Source organism: Notolabrus celidotus, chromosome 15, assembly GCF_009762535.1.
Source record: "Notolabrus celidotus isolate fNotCel1 chromosome 15, fNotCel1.pri, whole genome shotgun sequence".
Lineage (NCBI taxonomy): Eukaryota > Metazoa > Chordata > Actinopteri > Labriformes > Labridae > Notolabrus > Notolabrus celidotus.
This window is the reverse complement of record NC_048286.1, coordinates 27,075,421-27,091,196: the sequence shown is the minus strand read 5'-3', so window position 1 is coordinate 27,091,196 and position 15,776 is coordinate 27,075,421. Positions and strand designations below refer to the sequence as shown.

General features: G+C 42.0%; 1 protein-coding gene across 5 annotated transcripts; it reads right to left on the bottom strand.

Annotated features, from left to right (window-relative positions):
* Nucleotides 1-13: 13 nt before the first annotated feature.
* LOC117827157 (WD repeat-containing protein 48) lies at nt 14-14,452 on the bottom strand. 5 transcript variants are annotated; one of them, XM_034703652.1, is made up of 18 exons: nt 14,329-14,452; nt 11,348-11,488; nt 10,048-10,126; nt 9,748-9,960; nt 9,578-9,666; nt 7,578-7,679; nt 7,273-7,497; nt 6,964-7,038; nt 6,563-6,665; nt 6,364-6,461; nt 4,799-4,906; nt 4,588-4,684; nt 4,402-4,503; nt 3,065-3,170; nt 2,864-2,951; nt 2,270-2,346; nt 1,992-2,184; nt 14-1,589 (listed from the first exon to the last, which is right to left on the bottom strand). In XM_034703652.1, the coding sequence occupies exons 1-18, from the start codon at nt 14,374-14,376 to the stop codon at nt 1,494-1,496; spliced, it is 2,040 nt and encodes a 679-aa protein (XP_034559543.1). In that variant the 5' UTR covers nt 14,377-14,452; the 3' UTR covers nt 14-1,493. The 5 variants fall into 5 exon arrangements, with proteins under 5 accessions (XP_034559543.1, XP_034559545.1, XP_034559544.1 ...); XM_034703654.1 differs by having other exon boundaries at nt 4,408-4,503; XM_034703653.1 differs by having other exon boundaries at nt 10,048-10,123.
* Between the last annotated feature and the right edge of the window lie 1,324 nt (nt 14,453-15,776).

Genomic DNA, 15,776 nt, shown 5'->3' with positions numbered 1-15,776 from the left:
AAACCACGTCTAATTCTCATCAATCTGTCTTTGTTAAACCATTCCAATTTATTTCTTCCATTGCCTAAAATATACATATTTCACAAATTATTACAACAAGGGATATTGCAGTGTTATGGCCTAATTTCTGGTTCCCGTTACAGTTTTTATTTTGTTTTTTTTGGCCGACTAGAGCTCACTCGACGCGTCCCCTTTATGGCGTTACACACACTCATCATGGCAAAATTAACAGCAGAAATTTTACAATGAAATGCTCTGTGGTTCTGCGTGGCGTCACACCAAGACAGAAATGGTTGTTACTGTTTTATTTCACTTTGGTGAATTTCCCCCCGTGTGATTATTCATAACCTGCTGGATGAGATTCCCCTTCAAGTTATACTCATGATTCTTTGAAGTCCTATTGAAACTAAATGAAATATACATTAGGAACAGCCTCACTGCTCATGACCGCAGCGCAGAGCGAGTAAGCGTGAGTTTCTGTTAAAGATACATATCTTATATATTATTTCCCCTTTGCTAAAATGACTTGGACAACTACTAACATTCGGAAGAGTAAAACTGCAGTTTCAGGGTTGTAGTGAATACAACAAATGCAATTTTTTTTCAACATCCAAGATTTTCCTTCATGACCATGAATTTGCTCGAGGGATTTGGAAAAATAATTGTTGTTTTTTTAAGTAAACTGTACAACAACACAATAAAACTGCTGCAAAACCAAAAAAAAAAAAGTCACTTAACTCAAAAATGTTGTACATATATTTACAAAAACAGAACATTCAGTCCATTTAGAACAGCACAGCTAAAAAGAAAGGACAAAGACGAGTGCTTCCGTCAATGAGGTTCGAGCTCTGCAGTAATTAGAAGTCTAAGCCGAGGTTAAAGATCGGGTTAGGGTCACGACAGAACAGAAGGAGGACTTATTCGAGGAGGACTGTGATGCTACCCAGAGACAGAGTGAATCCTAAAACACGACGCTGCAGAGACGGCTGTGGAGTGTTTGGAGAACGAGGACAGTTTCTGGAATGTGCTAAAACAAACTTGAGAGTCTACTACACCCATGTGCATGAACACACACACACACACACACAAACACACACACACGCGCTCAGACACAAACAAGTACTGCAACATCTGTCGCTTCAAAATCAAATACATTGAGAATAGGAAAGAAAATAACAAATGTAGCAGTAAAAGAAGAAGAAAAAAAGAAACTGGTGAGCGCTGCAGGAAACTGAATCCTTTGTTCAAACTGTTTAAAAAAAAAAGAATCAAACACTTCGGATCACTTTGTCTCCCAGGTGTCTCTCTGCTGCTCCAGACTGTTCTGGTCAGTTCCCTATGATACACCGTGAGCCACATCCTCACACACTTGTTACTGGGTTCTCATTGACGCTGCGACTCTTGACCACACAATGGGGTTTAGGGGACTACATGTCAGAGGTGGGTGGTGATTGGCAAATGACGAAGAGTTCTTGGGTTAAAAATTTGGACTTTCACGTGGACTTCTGCCTATAGTGAAGCGTCAAGTCCCCTCCACTCTTCCAGATAAAATGTTTAACTGTTCGCAGGTCCATGTTGGGGTCCAGAACCTGGTTTTAAAGAGAAGAAAGGACACTGTTAATGCAGGGACTGAAGAAAGGTGGCTCCAATAACCAGAACAACATCCATAAAGCCTTAGATATCACCCAAATACACCGGTGGGTCGCCCAAGCTCAGTTCCAATACCATCGTTTATTTAAAAAAAAATGTCTGCTTATTTTTTAATTCTCCAAAACGGTCGACTACATAGCATTCGGTTGAGGCAGATGTCTGTCTAACATGAGTCTGGTTCTGCTTGAGGTTTCTGCCTGTTAAAAAGACGTTTTTCCTTGCTAAATACTGCGAGGTGCTCTGCTCATGGTGGATTATGATGAGATCAGACTGGATCTTATCCTGTTTTGGTGTTGGGTCTCTTCATAATTTAACATAGAGTATGAAATCGTCATGCCCACCTGGTCTTGACACATTAGTTCGATCTTCTCCTCGGCTAACATGGCCATGTCCTCCTCCTTCTCCTGCTCTCCGGGCTTATCGTTGGCTGAGGAGCTGGTCGTCTGGGACTCGTTGTCTAAGTTGATGATCTTCTCGTACACATGCTCCATCACCTTCCTCACCTGCAGCATGTCACTGGCCGACAGGCGGTCCCTGCAGGACACAAGGAGAAAAATCAGCTCTCTGTGTTGATGTTCTGTTCAATGCGTCACATGATAAAAGTAAAAGCACAACTCACTTCTTCAGAGTTTTTGCACCAGAGGAAGAGTGGGGCTGGAGGTAGAATGGGATTTTGTTGAACTTGGGCATATTTTTCTGGAACAGAAGAGAAAGAACGATAATGTGTGATGACAGGAGGGAACAATCTCAAGAGTATCTCCACATGTACACACACTGTGACTTCGCCCTGTCAGTCTAAATTCTGGTCTTCATTAGCAAAAGCACAGTCGTAAATAAAACGTATGGAGGCTGAATTCAATTAAGCTGCTTTAATGTTTGATCCCACTGTGCTGCATGTTGGCTCCATAGGACTTACTGAGGCACAGAACCAGAGTTAATATTTCCTCTACGGACACATCTGATATTCTCTTGTTTGAAGGGCCGATAATAAGAAACTGGAAGCCTGGCCTTCAACACCAAAACATAATCAAACTTCATCATGCTGCCATTAGAGATGTTCCATCTCTGGGTGTCCAACATAAAGTCTGTTTGTGTTACTTTGACATCACTATCATTATATAATCATAAGTGGAATCAGACAGGCGGTGGCTGTCGTGGCTAAATACTGGTACAGTTTTCAAAAAAACAAATACTTATAAACGACTGTACTCACATCTACAGTTATGTCAATGACCCACTGTGGGACCGTCTCGTTCAGCAGCATAGACTCGGTCTCTCCACCTGAGTCTCGACATAGCAACCTACAATACAAACACACATCAGAGGCAGAGCAGAGGAGCAATGAACCGTCAACAGAGAACATTTGATGTTTATGACGGTTATGTGTTGATACTGGAAGTTCATGAATACTTACCTAAACAGAGTTCTTCCTCCTGCTTCTCCAAAGATGACAGGTGTGTGTGGTGGCACTTGGAAATATCCATTTCCTTTCTGGACCCTGTTTTCCTGCTCTCCATTCACTGTGGGCACAAGAAAACACACCTGCTGTCAGACTAGCTGAATACACACCAAACACACCGAAATGTAGCAACCATATTTAAAAAAAAATCTTTGGCACTGATTATCTTTACTCATCTGAATCCTGCAGCAGCACAAGGAGACCCTGAGAGTTTATTCTGTGATGAGTGCTGAAAGTTGGGATTTTTTATTTGGTAAAGCGGCTAAAGACCCAGCTCTTTAGGAAGCACTATGCACTTAGCTAGACTGTTCTCCACTGTTGTCCCCAGTGGCAGATCGTGTCTTCCAGCTACAGTTGACTCGCACTGTCCTGCTCTACTCTGGGAATCTGTGTTCAGCTCTTGAGTGACCCAGCACTTGGTACTTTGGTCATTATTGTGATGTTAATTGTTGATGATGATAATGGAAGGTCTTAAATGGTTTGGTTGCTTCATTGTAGATGTTCCTTATTTTATTTTTTAAAAAAAGAAATCCCTTACTTACTTTTGTGCATTGCCTATTTCAGTTGTTTTGACCGCTTCGACATGTTGTTTATTTCGGGAGGGTGAGTGTTTGTGAGGAGATGCCCGGGTGGTGCCACGAAGGAGCGGTCCCCAGAAACATTTCCCAACGTTTCCCCTTCTCCTCATGATGACAGCATTTCAGTCACATTATGTCAATTTCCGCTATATTCCATGTTTAACAGATTCCATTTTTATTGGCCAATTCCGCAATTCTCTCCGCAATTCTGTGAACGCTGAAATCATAGGACCCTACAACAACCAATCAGTCAGTCAGTTTTTACTCATATACCCACAAATCATGAAAAAGTTCCCTCATAAGCCTCATCAAAAAGGAGCTCTAAATCATAGTTTTCGTTCCAGCAGCCAAGGACAGATGAATGCTGCTAAGTTCACACATATCCTCAGGTCTGTTCTCTTTCCCTACATGCTGCAACCTTCACTTATCCAGAGCAAGGGCAGGAACAATTACTCTGCCTTGTGCCAACTTTCTGCATGCGAAAAAAAAAGTCGTATCCTAATGCAGCCGCAGCATAACAGCTGAAAAATACTCTGCATCCTAAAGTGCTATCAAACGCTGTGAGCTCAGTGTTCTCAGAGCAGCTCAGTGTTTTCAGCTGGATGAAGGCTTCTCTGCAGACGGAGCCTTAATGTATCCTCAGAGCATCCCTGCAGAGGTTTGACTGATGTAGTTTTACAATCATTTGGCAGTGCATAAAACAATCAAGCTCACCCTTACCGTGGTTCACTTCGTTCTCCTCCTCATCCATGGGGTTGATGCGAGTTCTGGGCCAAAACTCCAGCAGAGCCTGTAGCAGCAGTCCGCCCAGGTTCACTGCAAAATAATGGAAGTGAGTTAGAAGACACGGAACAACAAGAAGAAGAAGACAGGTTATTTGTTTGAGGTCAGACATCTTACACTTTGGGTCTGATCCATCAGAGCTTGAAAACCCAGCATCCTTTGCAGACACCCAGGCGGCAAAGCAGTCGCTCTCATCCAGTGTGATGGTTAGCATCTGTAAAACACAGAACGCACAACTTTGAGACTACAACACAAGCCGTGGAAGGATTTCTGAATTTGAAACAGCTTATTTAAACAGCATATTGTTTTTGCCAGGGTTATGACTCACCCCAGTTTTCAGATCAACAGAGAACCAGTTTGGCACGTAGACCATCTTGAAGCGCTTCTTAATCTCTTCATCAAACTCCACCTTCCCCAAGTCTTCACCCTTACAAGCCTGAGGACAGAGTATGCAGAAAGTCTGTTCAAATCACCGGTGTATCAAACGAAGACTTCAGGGAAGTGGTAGCAATGGTTGAATGACTCTGATCACAACCATATTTTCTGTGATTATCAGGTCATTTGCTTCACGGGCAGGAAATCTGTACACATTAATGAAACATGTGGAGTCAAACTCACTTTGAAGTGTGATACATCGGTGTAGTTTTATTTGATGGGTAGAATATAGATAATTAGAAAGGGTCACAGCAGGGATAATTGGCCTAGCGGTCTAAGTGCGCACCCTATATGCATAGGCCACATCACAGCAGTCGCAGGTTCGACTCCTGGCCTCTACCATTTACTGTATGTCTTCCCCCACCCTCTACTCCCTACATTTCCTTTCTCTCTCCATCTTTCCTATCTCTGAAAAGGCAAAACATGCAACTAAAAAAAAGAAAGAAAGTGGTATGGTTATAAAGATAGCGAGCAAAAAACTGTCACAAGGAAATGGGGGAAATCTAACCCACCCACTGATGATATACGGAAAGAAATAATACATGAAGTATGTGTTGTGGAAAGGCCATCAGAGTCCACAGGGAGAGATTTTACTGAACTAGACTGAGTGAGTCCAGACTATATATGACTTAAAAGAGTAAATGTGAAAGAGGATGATTTTTGTTCTTTTCTTGCATCTGATATGACCTTTAACCTTTTGCAGTGGTGTAAAGGAACAAAGTAAAAGTCCTGGCGACAGTGGAGATACTGCCACACCACCACCTGCTAGTTGTGCTTCAGGAGAAGACGGATACCCGTGGCCATATCTAAAAAACCTTTTCGCTTTTGGCGGGATGAAATATTCATCCTACGAAGTGCCTCCTGTGTTAGCGAAAAACACAGAAATAATGGTAATAATAATAATGCAGTAATAAGTATGGATACCATATTGTCAATAGGCCTACTGAAATCGTTCCCTGCTGTCTGCAAGTTGTGTGTGAAGCTGAACACACCTCTGCAGCCTGTGAACGAATATTTAGCATTGCAGGACTCTCGCAATTTTGAAAACCAACTTCTGCTGAAGATGAACCACAAATTTGTGGGCTTGAATTAAGGAAGGGATGGAGCAGGGGGAGAAAAGGAGGGAGCAAGAGGACAGGGAGGGAGGGAGAATTAAACTTAATAAAGCTTGAGAGAGAAACAACTATTTCTAGCTGTTTTGTTTTTTTGTACTTTTACTTTTGATACTTAAGTACATTTCATTTGAGCTACTTTAAGACTTTTACTCAAATGTTTCTTTTAATGGGTGACTTTCACTTTTACCTGAGTAGATTTCAAGTAAGATATCTTTACTTTTACTTAAGTATGGCTTTCAAGTACTTTATACACCACTGACCTTTTGTATAATCTTAGGTGAAAGCCTTCTATGTTCACATGTTCATTACTAATGCCAATGAAGCTGAACAGGTTGGAGTTTACCTTCAGGACATCCCAAAAAGCCACGTTGTTGTTGGTATCTTTGGTGAGTATGTGTCTCTTGTCGTTCAGAATGTGGCACTGTATGATGCTGGCACCTCCTGCGAGCACAAAACAAAATGTTACTATATAATAAGACTTAAACAAAAACAGAACGAAAGAAAAACAAAAACTGTAGTTTAAAAAACAAACACTTCTTTACCCTTGATGACTTGTTCTGGCTGCGTACACAGAGGTGTCAGAGGGGTAGTGCAGTCGTTGTCATACTCTCCTGATGATCTGAAGTTGTGCATTCCCTTTAGAGACTGTGCACACACACACATACAAACACACGCACACACACAGGAAGGATTCAATATCACAGATTATCCTGGATTTTAATAATCGCTTCCTCGCTCTTCTGTCCAATCATGTAATGTAATTATGGTTTGTGTATCACCCCCCGCATCACAAAGCTGGTTTAAATTTTTACAATAATTACAGCAGGATTAACCATGAATGGCATTAGTCCACAGCACATGCAGGAGTTTCTGTCTGCACTGTATTCCAGAGTCATTCTGCTGACGGGTGAGCAGTGATCTCAGAGGTGTCACGCATGCTTACCCATTTATTAACAGATGACTTGGTGGTGGAGACCCAGATTGCTGGAGGTGGGTCAGCAGTTCTGTCCAGTTCCATCTAAGCAAAAAGAGGGAAACAAAGCTTGAGTGGCGTTGAATGGTCAGCAATGAGCACAGGGATAACTGAGGAGATCAAAATTCAACTGTTCTTTCCTGATTTCCTCTTGAAAGAGAAACTGTTCTATAAAGTTTTCCAGAATTTGCACATATCCTCAAAAGAAGCAAAAAACATCATACGAACTCAAGTATGTTTGAGCATCTGTGCTAGTTAAACAGCGTCCCAGCTTCTTACTTTGAGCACCGGAGCCTTCTCCTCACAGATGAGCACGCGGATGTCGGGGTTACGCAGGTCGGTGCAGTAGATCTTTTTGTCTCTGCCTCCAGAATAAACGTGTGTAAAGGCCTCGTTGACCTGCAGGGCCCAAACCCCTTCATCGTGCACCCGGTAGGTGGCGATACACCTCTGCTGGCCGAGTGACCACAGGCGGATGGTCCCGTCTGAGCTGCCCGACAGACACTGTGGAGGAAGACGATGGGCTTAGATTTCACATCGTCACTGTTGATCTCCTGACACTGCCTGATCACACGATCACTCACCTGAGTGCCGTCTCGATTCAGCAGCAACGACTTGACGTTGTCTGTGTGTCCTTTTAGCTTCATCAGTTTCGCACATGTTCGTGGATCCCACACTCTCAGAACCTGAAGAACAAAAGAATAAAAAGAGAGAGGGTAAGAGGGGCTTTCCTTCACCGCACTAACATTCATACTAGAGCCAGATTTCTGAAATTAAATGAAGTAAAGGAAGAGAAAGTGGGGTCAGTAGGCATCTGACCAGCTCCTGTAACCCCAGTTTGCATCCTATGTGACATAATTAATGTCCACACAGCCCACAGGAAACTGTTGTGGGTGAAACTAAGCAGGCAGACATGCAAAGGGAGAAGTATGAAAAACTAAATCCCCAAAAAAGCACAAAGCCACGTTAGAACCATCTATGACGTCAAGTCAAAAGGATATATCTTAAACAGTTACAAATTCAGGATCTCCTTTTTCTGCATCTTCTTCTTCTGATGCTATATCCGTTGGAGGTGTCTGCGTTCAACAACGCAAGTTCTTGAGAAAGCTGAGTAGTATTTGTAGCCTTGAACTTCTGCACGTAAGCTGATTTAGAGTGAGGAAGAATATGATCCATTGTATACCGGCTGTCTTAAGTCTCCTTCGTGAAGAAAAGGGATTGAGCGGACGCTGAACTAACACAGTCAGATAGAGTCCAAGGTCATTTCATTGAGAACTTGAAGCCCTTTATAAGCAATTTGCAGCAAGAAAAGATAACTGGAGGGATCTTCAAAACACTTTATCAACATTAAGGAAGGATAATCTTCTCACAACATCGTCATGAACAGCACTCCCAAAGAACAGAGGGTTTTTTGAAATGGGTAATAAATCAGGAGCTAGTCATGCACAGAAATGCAATCTGTATTTATGGTGCCCATGTGAAATCAAACACTGAACTAAACGCCTGCAATGTGTAGTGTTGTAATCAAGACCACATTAACCAAGACCAAGGCATGACTGAGACCAGAGTGCACCGAGACCAAGACATTTAGGGATTGAGACCGAGTCAAGACCAAGACCAAGGCGCGGCAAGACCGAGACAAGACCAAGACCATAAATATAAATGAGAGTTAACAAAATAAAAGACTTCTGTTATTTTATTTACGTTTGCTTTAAATACAATTAGCAGCAACAAGCAAGGTTTGGTTTTGTCGTTGTTTCACTTCTTTCTACGCTCTGTGAGACTTTTGACTCCTTCAGTTTTGTTCCTCATTGTTAGTTTAACTTTAGCTTTAGATTAGAGATAAAACTGTTTTCTGTTGCCTGCGATCTCAGGTGAGGTAGGAGGTCATAGTGGTCACTGCATAAGATTATTTTGTTAGGCCTTTTTTTCTCATTAGTTGTGTGCATTTTCTATTTTCTTTTTATTTGTAGTGTTTTTATTTGATGAGTTATAGGTGTTGACTGTGGTAATCCTGTGGGCAGGTTTTTAGCTGTGCCCTTCTCTCAGTGTGCCTCCAGAGTTTGTTATTGAATGTGTATTTATTGCTTAATTAAACATCTTAGCAGACATCTCTGGTCTCGGGCTAACAGACTCTCTCCTCCTGTCGTCTGTCTCTATTCGTTAACGCTTGAGGGCAGGGCCGTGTCACTCACAGTAGCACCACGAAAGTCACAGCCGTAACAGGTGGGAAAAACATTTATTGAGAAGGGAGGGGGGGCTCTTATGACAGTAATGACAGGGACACAGAGGGCATCAATGGTGGTCTTAACTGGTCTTGATTTAAAATACGGAGTTCCCCCAATCAGAGACCAGGCTGAGGAAAAATGCTTTCGATTCCAAGACCGAGACCTTAAACAAGTGGTCTCAAAAACCACGACCGATCTTGAGTACTACAACACTAGCAATGTTTAAGAAATGAGCAACTGTCACTTAAACTAAGTCACAAACATGTGAGAAATGTCCCAGATACAGTGATTACATGACTGTTGTGAACAATCAGGATGGATTAATGTGAGTGTGTCACACTGATGAAATCTCAAACCTTTTCTGTGGATCCAGATACAATGACTGTTCCCATCTGGTTCATAGCCAGACTGTAGATCGAGTCCTTGTTGCCACTGAGTGAGGAGGCTGTGGGAGACAAATGACGGTGAGTAAACTAATAGTGTGTATGGAGCTGCGAATGAGTCTACAGAAACAAACACTACTTACTGGTAACAGTGTTGTTGGAAGCAGTGAGTGCTGTTAGTGTGTTCACATCCCAAAGGAAGATCTGCCGGTCTAGACCTGCAGAGGCCACCAGCTCCTTGTCTTTAGCGTAGGCCAAAGCTTTCACATAGTCCTTGTGTGTCCGTAACGTTGACATGCAGAAGCCTTTATGCGCGTTCCATACTTTGACTGTTGTATCTGAAGAGGCAGATATCACTAAAATGGAAAACAAAACTGTGTTAGATTCCAAACGATGCTTGGAGCATGAATTAAAATGCTGCCCTTTGGGTAAACTGAACTCACATGTTTTTCCATTACAACAGAGAACTATGTCATTGACCCAGTCTGTGTGATGCTCCATCGAGGCAATGTAGGGGTCCTGCTGCAGAGACAGGAGAATTAAAGACAGCCGCAATCATTGAGAAAAAATAAGATATAGATTCCAGTTTCCCCAATTTCCAGCGACCATTTCCTGCACGTCTTCCCCTGCCCTCTACTCCTCACATTTCCTGTCTCTCTTCAGCTATCAAATAAAGGCGAAAAAGCCCCCAAAAATATAACTTTAAATAAACAAGTCATTGCCACCAAACTGATACATGTCTTTGACAGTGTGTTGGACAAAGATGTTCAAAATGTTAAAGATTTTAACGTTTTGTCACTCAATGTCCAAACTGGTTTGTTTGCATGTTTCACAACTGAATGCCTCCTACACCTAGCTGACTTCTTTTCAAGATAACTGACTGCTAATGTGTATGAAAGGGAAGAAACTGACTGAACTACAGAGACCAAGTCTTCACAGTCCATCTCTAAAAAAAAAAGCACCTAGATTTACACGCACATGAGGTTAAGTAATTTGGTGTATGTTGTGTATTTGCATGGGTCAAAAATGTAAAGCCTAAGTTACAGTAAGGAAAAAACAATCAAAGGTACAGCATGGAAGACGAACTTGGGAATTCCACGACACCTTGATGCTGTGTTTGGTCGTACCTGACAACTAGTTGGTCAGATTAGCAGACATTTCAGATACAGCTTATTGCAAAGCAATGAGTCATGGTATCTGTTGACAGTAAAATGGTGAAATCTGCATATGATGACTTACAGCAGGGCTATTCAATTAGGGGCCACATGTGGCCCGGAAGCAACTGCCGAGTGATTGTGACTTGGGTCCGGCAAGAAAAAACATCTTTTACTAACACTGACAAGTGCTGCTCTTTTATTGTGTTTATGCCCTTTTGGATGTGGCAATACATTAATAAACATCCAGTGTGTTTGTTATCTTATCTATATGTTTTTCTTTTAAATGGTTAACTTTGCTCACTGTCTGCTAAAAATGTCCAGCCCAGCTCATGTCCTTAGTCTGAAAATCCGGACAAGCTAGCCCATCTTGATCACAAAGACATATTCATCCAGAAACCAAGAGTCAGAAAATGTGCAAATTAAATTACTGAAAAGTCTTTTGGAATGGTAAAAGAGGAATGTTCCTGTTGTGTCCAAGAAACAAAGTGATTCTGAGGATTTCCCATACTACAGTTTTAATGACCTGAACTGTCATTTTAAAGCTGAGCCAAAGCAACAGACAAACAGACTCATTCAGGAGGTGTACCTTGTGCTGGTAGACGCTCCATATCCGGATGATGGAGTCCCTCCCAGCCGTGAAGAGCCGGTTCAGTGCGGGGTCCAGCTGGAGAGCATTCACCCCATTGCGGTTGTATTTCTCCACCTCATCTCTAATGACATAAGAAACCTGAAACACAAACATCAGTGTGAGAACTAGGGTAGCCAGGACATGCCGTATATTGGGCTAAATTGGTGTGTTTCATATGGGACCTCAATTGTCCCCTATATTGACTATTAACTCTTGTAAATACAGCAGACTGCACTCTACAGATCCTAGATCAGATAAAACAGCAGTGGCAGATCATGTGCCAATCACACTGCCTGTCATCCAATCACAGGCCCCCTCACACGCATCAGTTGTATGGTTGTATACAGCGCAGATTCAAGAAAGCTTTTTTGCCAAGTGAGCTTGCACACACAAGGAATTTGACTTGGTGAATGGAACACTGGTACTTAACAAGGACACAACGAGACTGTAGGGACAACAAATATATAAACCTAAACACAAATCTAAAAATTCTAAATAAAAATACTATCTGTACAAAGAAAAGGTAAAGAAGTACTTTTATGCGCCAAGTCCTACAAAAAAGTGTGGAGAGGATTTTCTCTCTGATGGCCTTTAAATGGTCAGACTCAAGAAACAGATGCAGCACAGAGCTGATCAAAAATTAACTTCAAATATCTGTAAACTGTGACTTGTCATGTAAGGACTTCTCTCTGGCTGTGCAAAAGGACAAATGACTGCTTGAGTCAGTCAAGAGCAGCAAAAAGTATCCATGGAAAAAGTACATTTGGTGAGTCATACTCCTCTTTTGCATTTAATTTTTCTTTCGACTGTTTTTTCATATAAAGAGCCAAATTGTGGTTTATTTGAAGTTTATTCATATGAGGTTACATAATGATACAGTAAGGATTAAAAGGGACTATACACACTTTCTGTATTTCCAGTTGAATCAGAATATGAATATACGCTGAATTCACACATCATGCTCACACCACCATGGCACCGTGCACCTGTCCCTTATTTAGTAGTGAGAAAGTCGGCAACCCTAGTGTGAGCACTGAGGCCAAGCCCGACTCTCAGCTGACCAGTGGTGGACAGTAACAAAGTAAATTTACTTAAGTAATTTACTTAAAGCTCCTGTGAGGAACTTTCTGTTTGCGTTGGCTTTGGCGCCCCCTGTGGACGAAGTGATACCCCTATCGTTGCTGAATTAATTATGTTTCTGACACGAAATCTCCTCCTGCTCCAATTAATAGTCAAATATTTCACTCATTAAGAATATTTGCTGCAGAAAAAGTACTAAAAGGGTTTTTCTTTGATGTGTTGTTGATCACCTCGTCTGACACCTACCCCCTCAGAGCTGTTTTAGGCTTTAAAAATTATAAAACAGAAACTGTTAAAATATTTTCTAATGGTTTTGATGAAGAGGCATGGTTGTTGATTTCCGCCTGTTTCATAACCACTCAAAAACTCCTCACAGGAGCTTTAAACACATTTTTGGAGTATCTCTACTTGAGTATTATTTTGTTGGGGAAACTTATTACTTTTACTCCACTACATTCAGAAGACAATTTTTGTACTTTTGACTCCTCTACATTTCTATCAGTGCTCTAGTTACTCACTACTTTAGCTTTGAAGTCAGCTCATGAATCTCCTTCTCTTTTCTGAAATCTGATTCCTAAGACAGTAAACTGTGTTTGTGTAGTTCTGTTCGTCTCAGTGGTTTAGTCGTACCTGTATGTCAAACACAGAGCAGATTCCACTCAGATCAGGCAGTTCATGTAGAGGTGGTAATGATGGCTATAATTCTCCACCTGAGCACCCACGTCCATATCTCTTCAGCCCATGTTAGAGGTTTTTTAAATGAAGAATGATACGTATCGTTTGAAATGTTCTCCCTGTTTCCCACTCTGCCCAAACATACATTAACAGTCCAACCTGAGAAAAGCATGTTGAGATACGTGACATTTGTTTAATTCCAGATGAACATTATAAACTAAGTTGTCTGTGCTTGGAGTAACTTAGTTGCTGTTTTTATTCCATGGTATAGTTTTTAGAGATTTCAAGTAATGGTTTCAAAATTAACATAATTTAACTGAATGTACTCCTATGTATTCTTGCCTGCCATCATTCTTTGTGAAAATACAATGTTTGGAAATATTTTAAAGATGACTTTGAATACTTCAGTATTTTTAAAAGCAAGTACTCCATGACTTTAACTCAAGTAATAATCTGACAGAGCAACTTTCACTTGTATTGGAGTAGTATTTGACCAGGAGGATCTATACTTTGACTTAAGTAATGAAGCTGTGTACTCTGTCCACCACTGCAGCTGACTGACCCCCTGCTCCATCACAACACACCCACCAGGTCTCAGGACTAACGGTTAACCGTCCTGCACGTCGAAGGTAACAAAACGGACAGTTAGCTCATGAAACATGAAGTAAATCATGTTGTAAAACACAGTTCTACATTATTTCACAATAATAATGGAAAAACTAAATACGCATGAAGTGCTGTCAGGGGGTAGCACTGTACACTAGCAGGATGCACGACAGAATCACCGTGAGAGGTTCGATCCTCCAGCAATTAGACCGAGCCCAAAGTCAGTGCAGCTAAGCTAACTTAAACGCCACGGTAGCAAAGAAATGCTATCCAAGCAGTAAATGCATGACTGGTGTTAATGACTCACCTATGTAACTACATTAGGACACATTTAGCACGTTCATGTTGGTCAACAGTTCTCTTTCAGACGCCAGCGTTAGCAGACGATGCTAATAACGAGCCATCTTGAGCTAAGCTAGCTCTGTTAGCCGGCTTGAGTCATGACTCATAACAGCAGCACTGTCTTTTTCAGAAGGCTCCTCCTGATCCTAAAGTATCCGTGAAACACTGATGATAGCTGCACACCCAGGTGTTGCCACTGACAGAGACTTGGTAATCATGCTGCTGTTATCATTTACCTGTACTTTTCTCCGCCCAGCAGCATTCTGCCTGTGATGCGTGGCCATCTTGCATGTTGACAGTCAATTCATGTGATGCTACATCCGGGGAAGAAGGAAAAACACATCCAGCTGAGCTTTATGGGTAATGTGGTTTTAAGTCTATCCTTTATTTTGATTGGTCATAAGGAGGCCCACCCCACCGGTCCGGTTTGGTTTTAGACCAGTTTCTTTTTGAATACTTTATTTGTGATTTGTTTTGTTTTCTTAACATATACACACTCACATACAATAGACACAAGACACCATGAAAAATAACACAGGCAGGGTATTGCAGATCTAAAGCAGGGGTTCTCAAACTTTTTGGAGCCAGGGACCCCTTACAGGTGAGAAAATTGTCCAAGGACCCCCTCATAATTGTAACACAGATTAAGCACATTAGTGATGTGTCATGATCAAAAGCTGCGGCTCTGAGAGCCGATGCTTTATAGTGAATCAGAAGAGCCGGCTCGCATTGAGAGAGAGCCGGCTCCCAGTTTTTTTCCTTTCGCTGCTTAGCTCTCACAGTGCACAGCCCCAGCTCTGCTCACAGCAGAACTTTGTTTTGATTGGTCAGCATGGCGGCCATGCAGCCAATCACATGTGAGGATAGGGTTAGGGTTAGGGTTAGGGTTCTTCTCAAAGACCGGGCAAATTCTCACTGAGAGGAGAAATCGGATCAGACCATACAAGCTGAGGCATCTGATTTTTCTCGATGACAACCTGCACTGAGGACCTTAATAATGTTTGCCTGAGTTTGGTTCTGGTTCTGTTTGCTCAAGTTTGGTTCTGGTTCTGTTTGCTTGAGTTTGGATCTGGTTTCTGTTTGCTTGAATTTTGTTCTGGTTCTGTTAACTTGAGTTCAGTTCTGGTTCGGTTCTGGTTCGGTTCTGGTTCGGTTCTGGTTCGGTTCTGGTTCGGTTCAGTTCTGGTTCGGTTCAGTTCTGATTCGGTACTGGTTCGGTTCTGGTTCGGTTCTGGTTCGGTTCTGGTTCGGTTCTGGTTTGGCTGAGTTTGTTTCTGGTTCTATTGTGTTTGGTTCTGGTTCTGTTTGCTTGAGTTTGGTTCTGGTTCTGTTTGCTTGAGTTCAGTTCTGGTTCGGTGCAGTTCTGGTTCGGTTCAGTTCTGGTTCGGTTCTGGTCCGGTTCTGGTTCAGTTCAGTTCTGGTTCCGTACTGGTTCGGTTCTGATTCGGTTCTGGTTCGGCTCTGGTTCTGATTCGGTTCGGTTCTGGTTCGGTGCGGTTCTGGTTTGGTTCTTGTTTGGTTTCGGGTTGGTTCTGGTTTGGTTCTGGTTCAGTTCTGGTTCCATTCTGGTTCGGTTCTGGTTCTGTTTGCTTAAGTTTAGTTCTGGTTCTAACCCTAATCATAACCTTAACCCTAACCCTAACCCTAGTCACAACCCTAACCCTAACCCTAATCATAAACCAAA

Excerpts from the sequence above, each read along its gene's own strand:
- LOC117827157 (XM_034703651.1), bottom strand. The coding sequence starts at position 14,376 with ATGGCCACGCATCACAGGCAGAATGCTGCTGGGCGGAGAAAAGTACAG. Across the intron at positions 9,961-10,047 it reads CTGTTGTAATGGAAAAACAT|TGATATCTGCCTCTTCAGAT; the intron begins GTGAGTTCAGTT and ends TTTCCATTTTAG. Across the intron at positions 4,907-6,363 it reads CTTTTTGGGATGTCCTGAAG|GCTTGTAAGGGTGAAGACTT; the intron begins GTAAACTCCAAC and ends CTCTGTCCTCAG.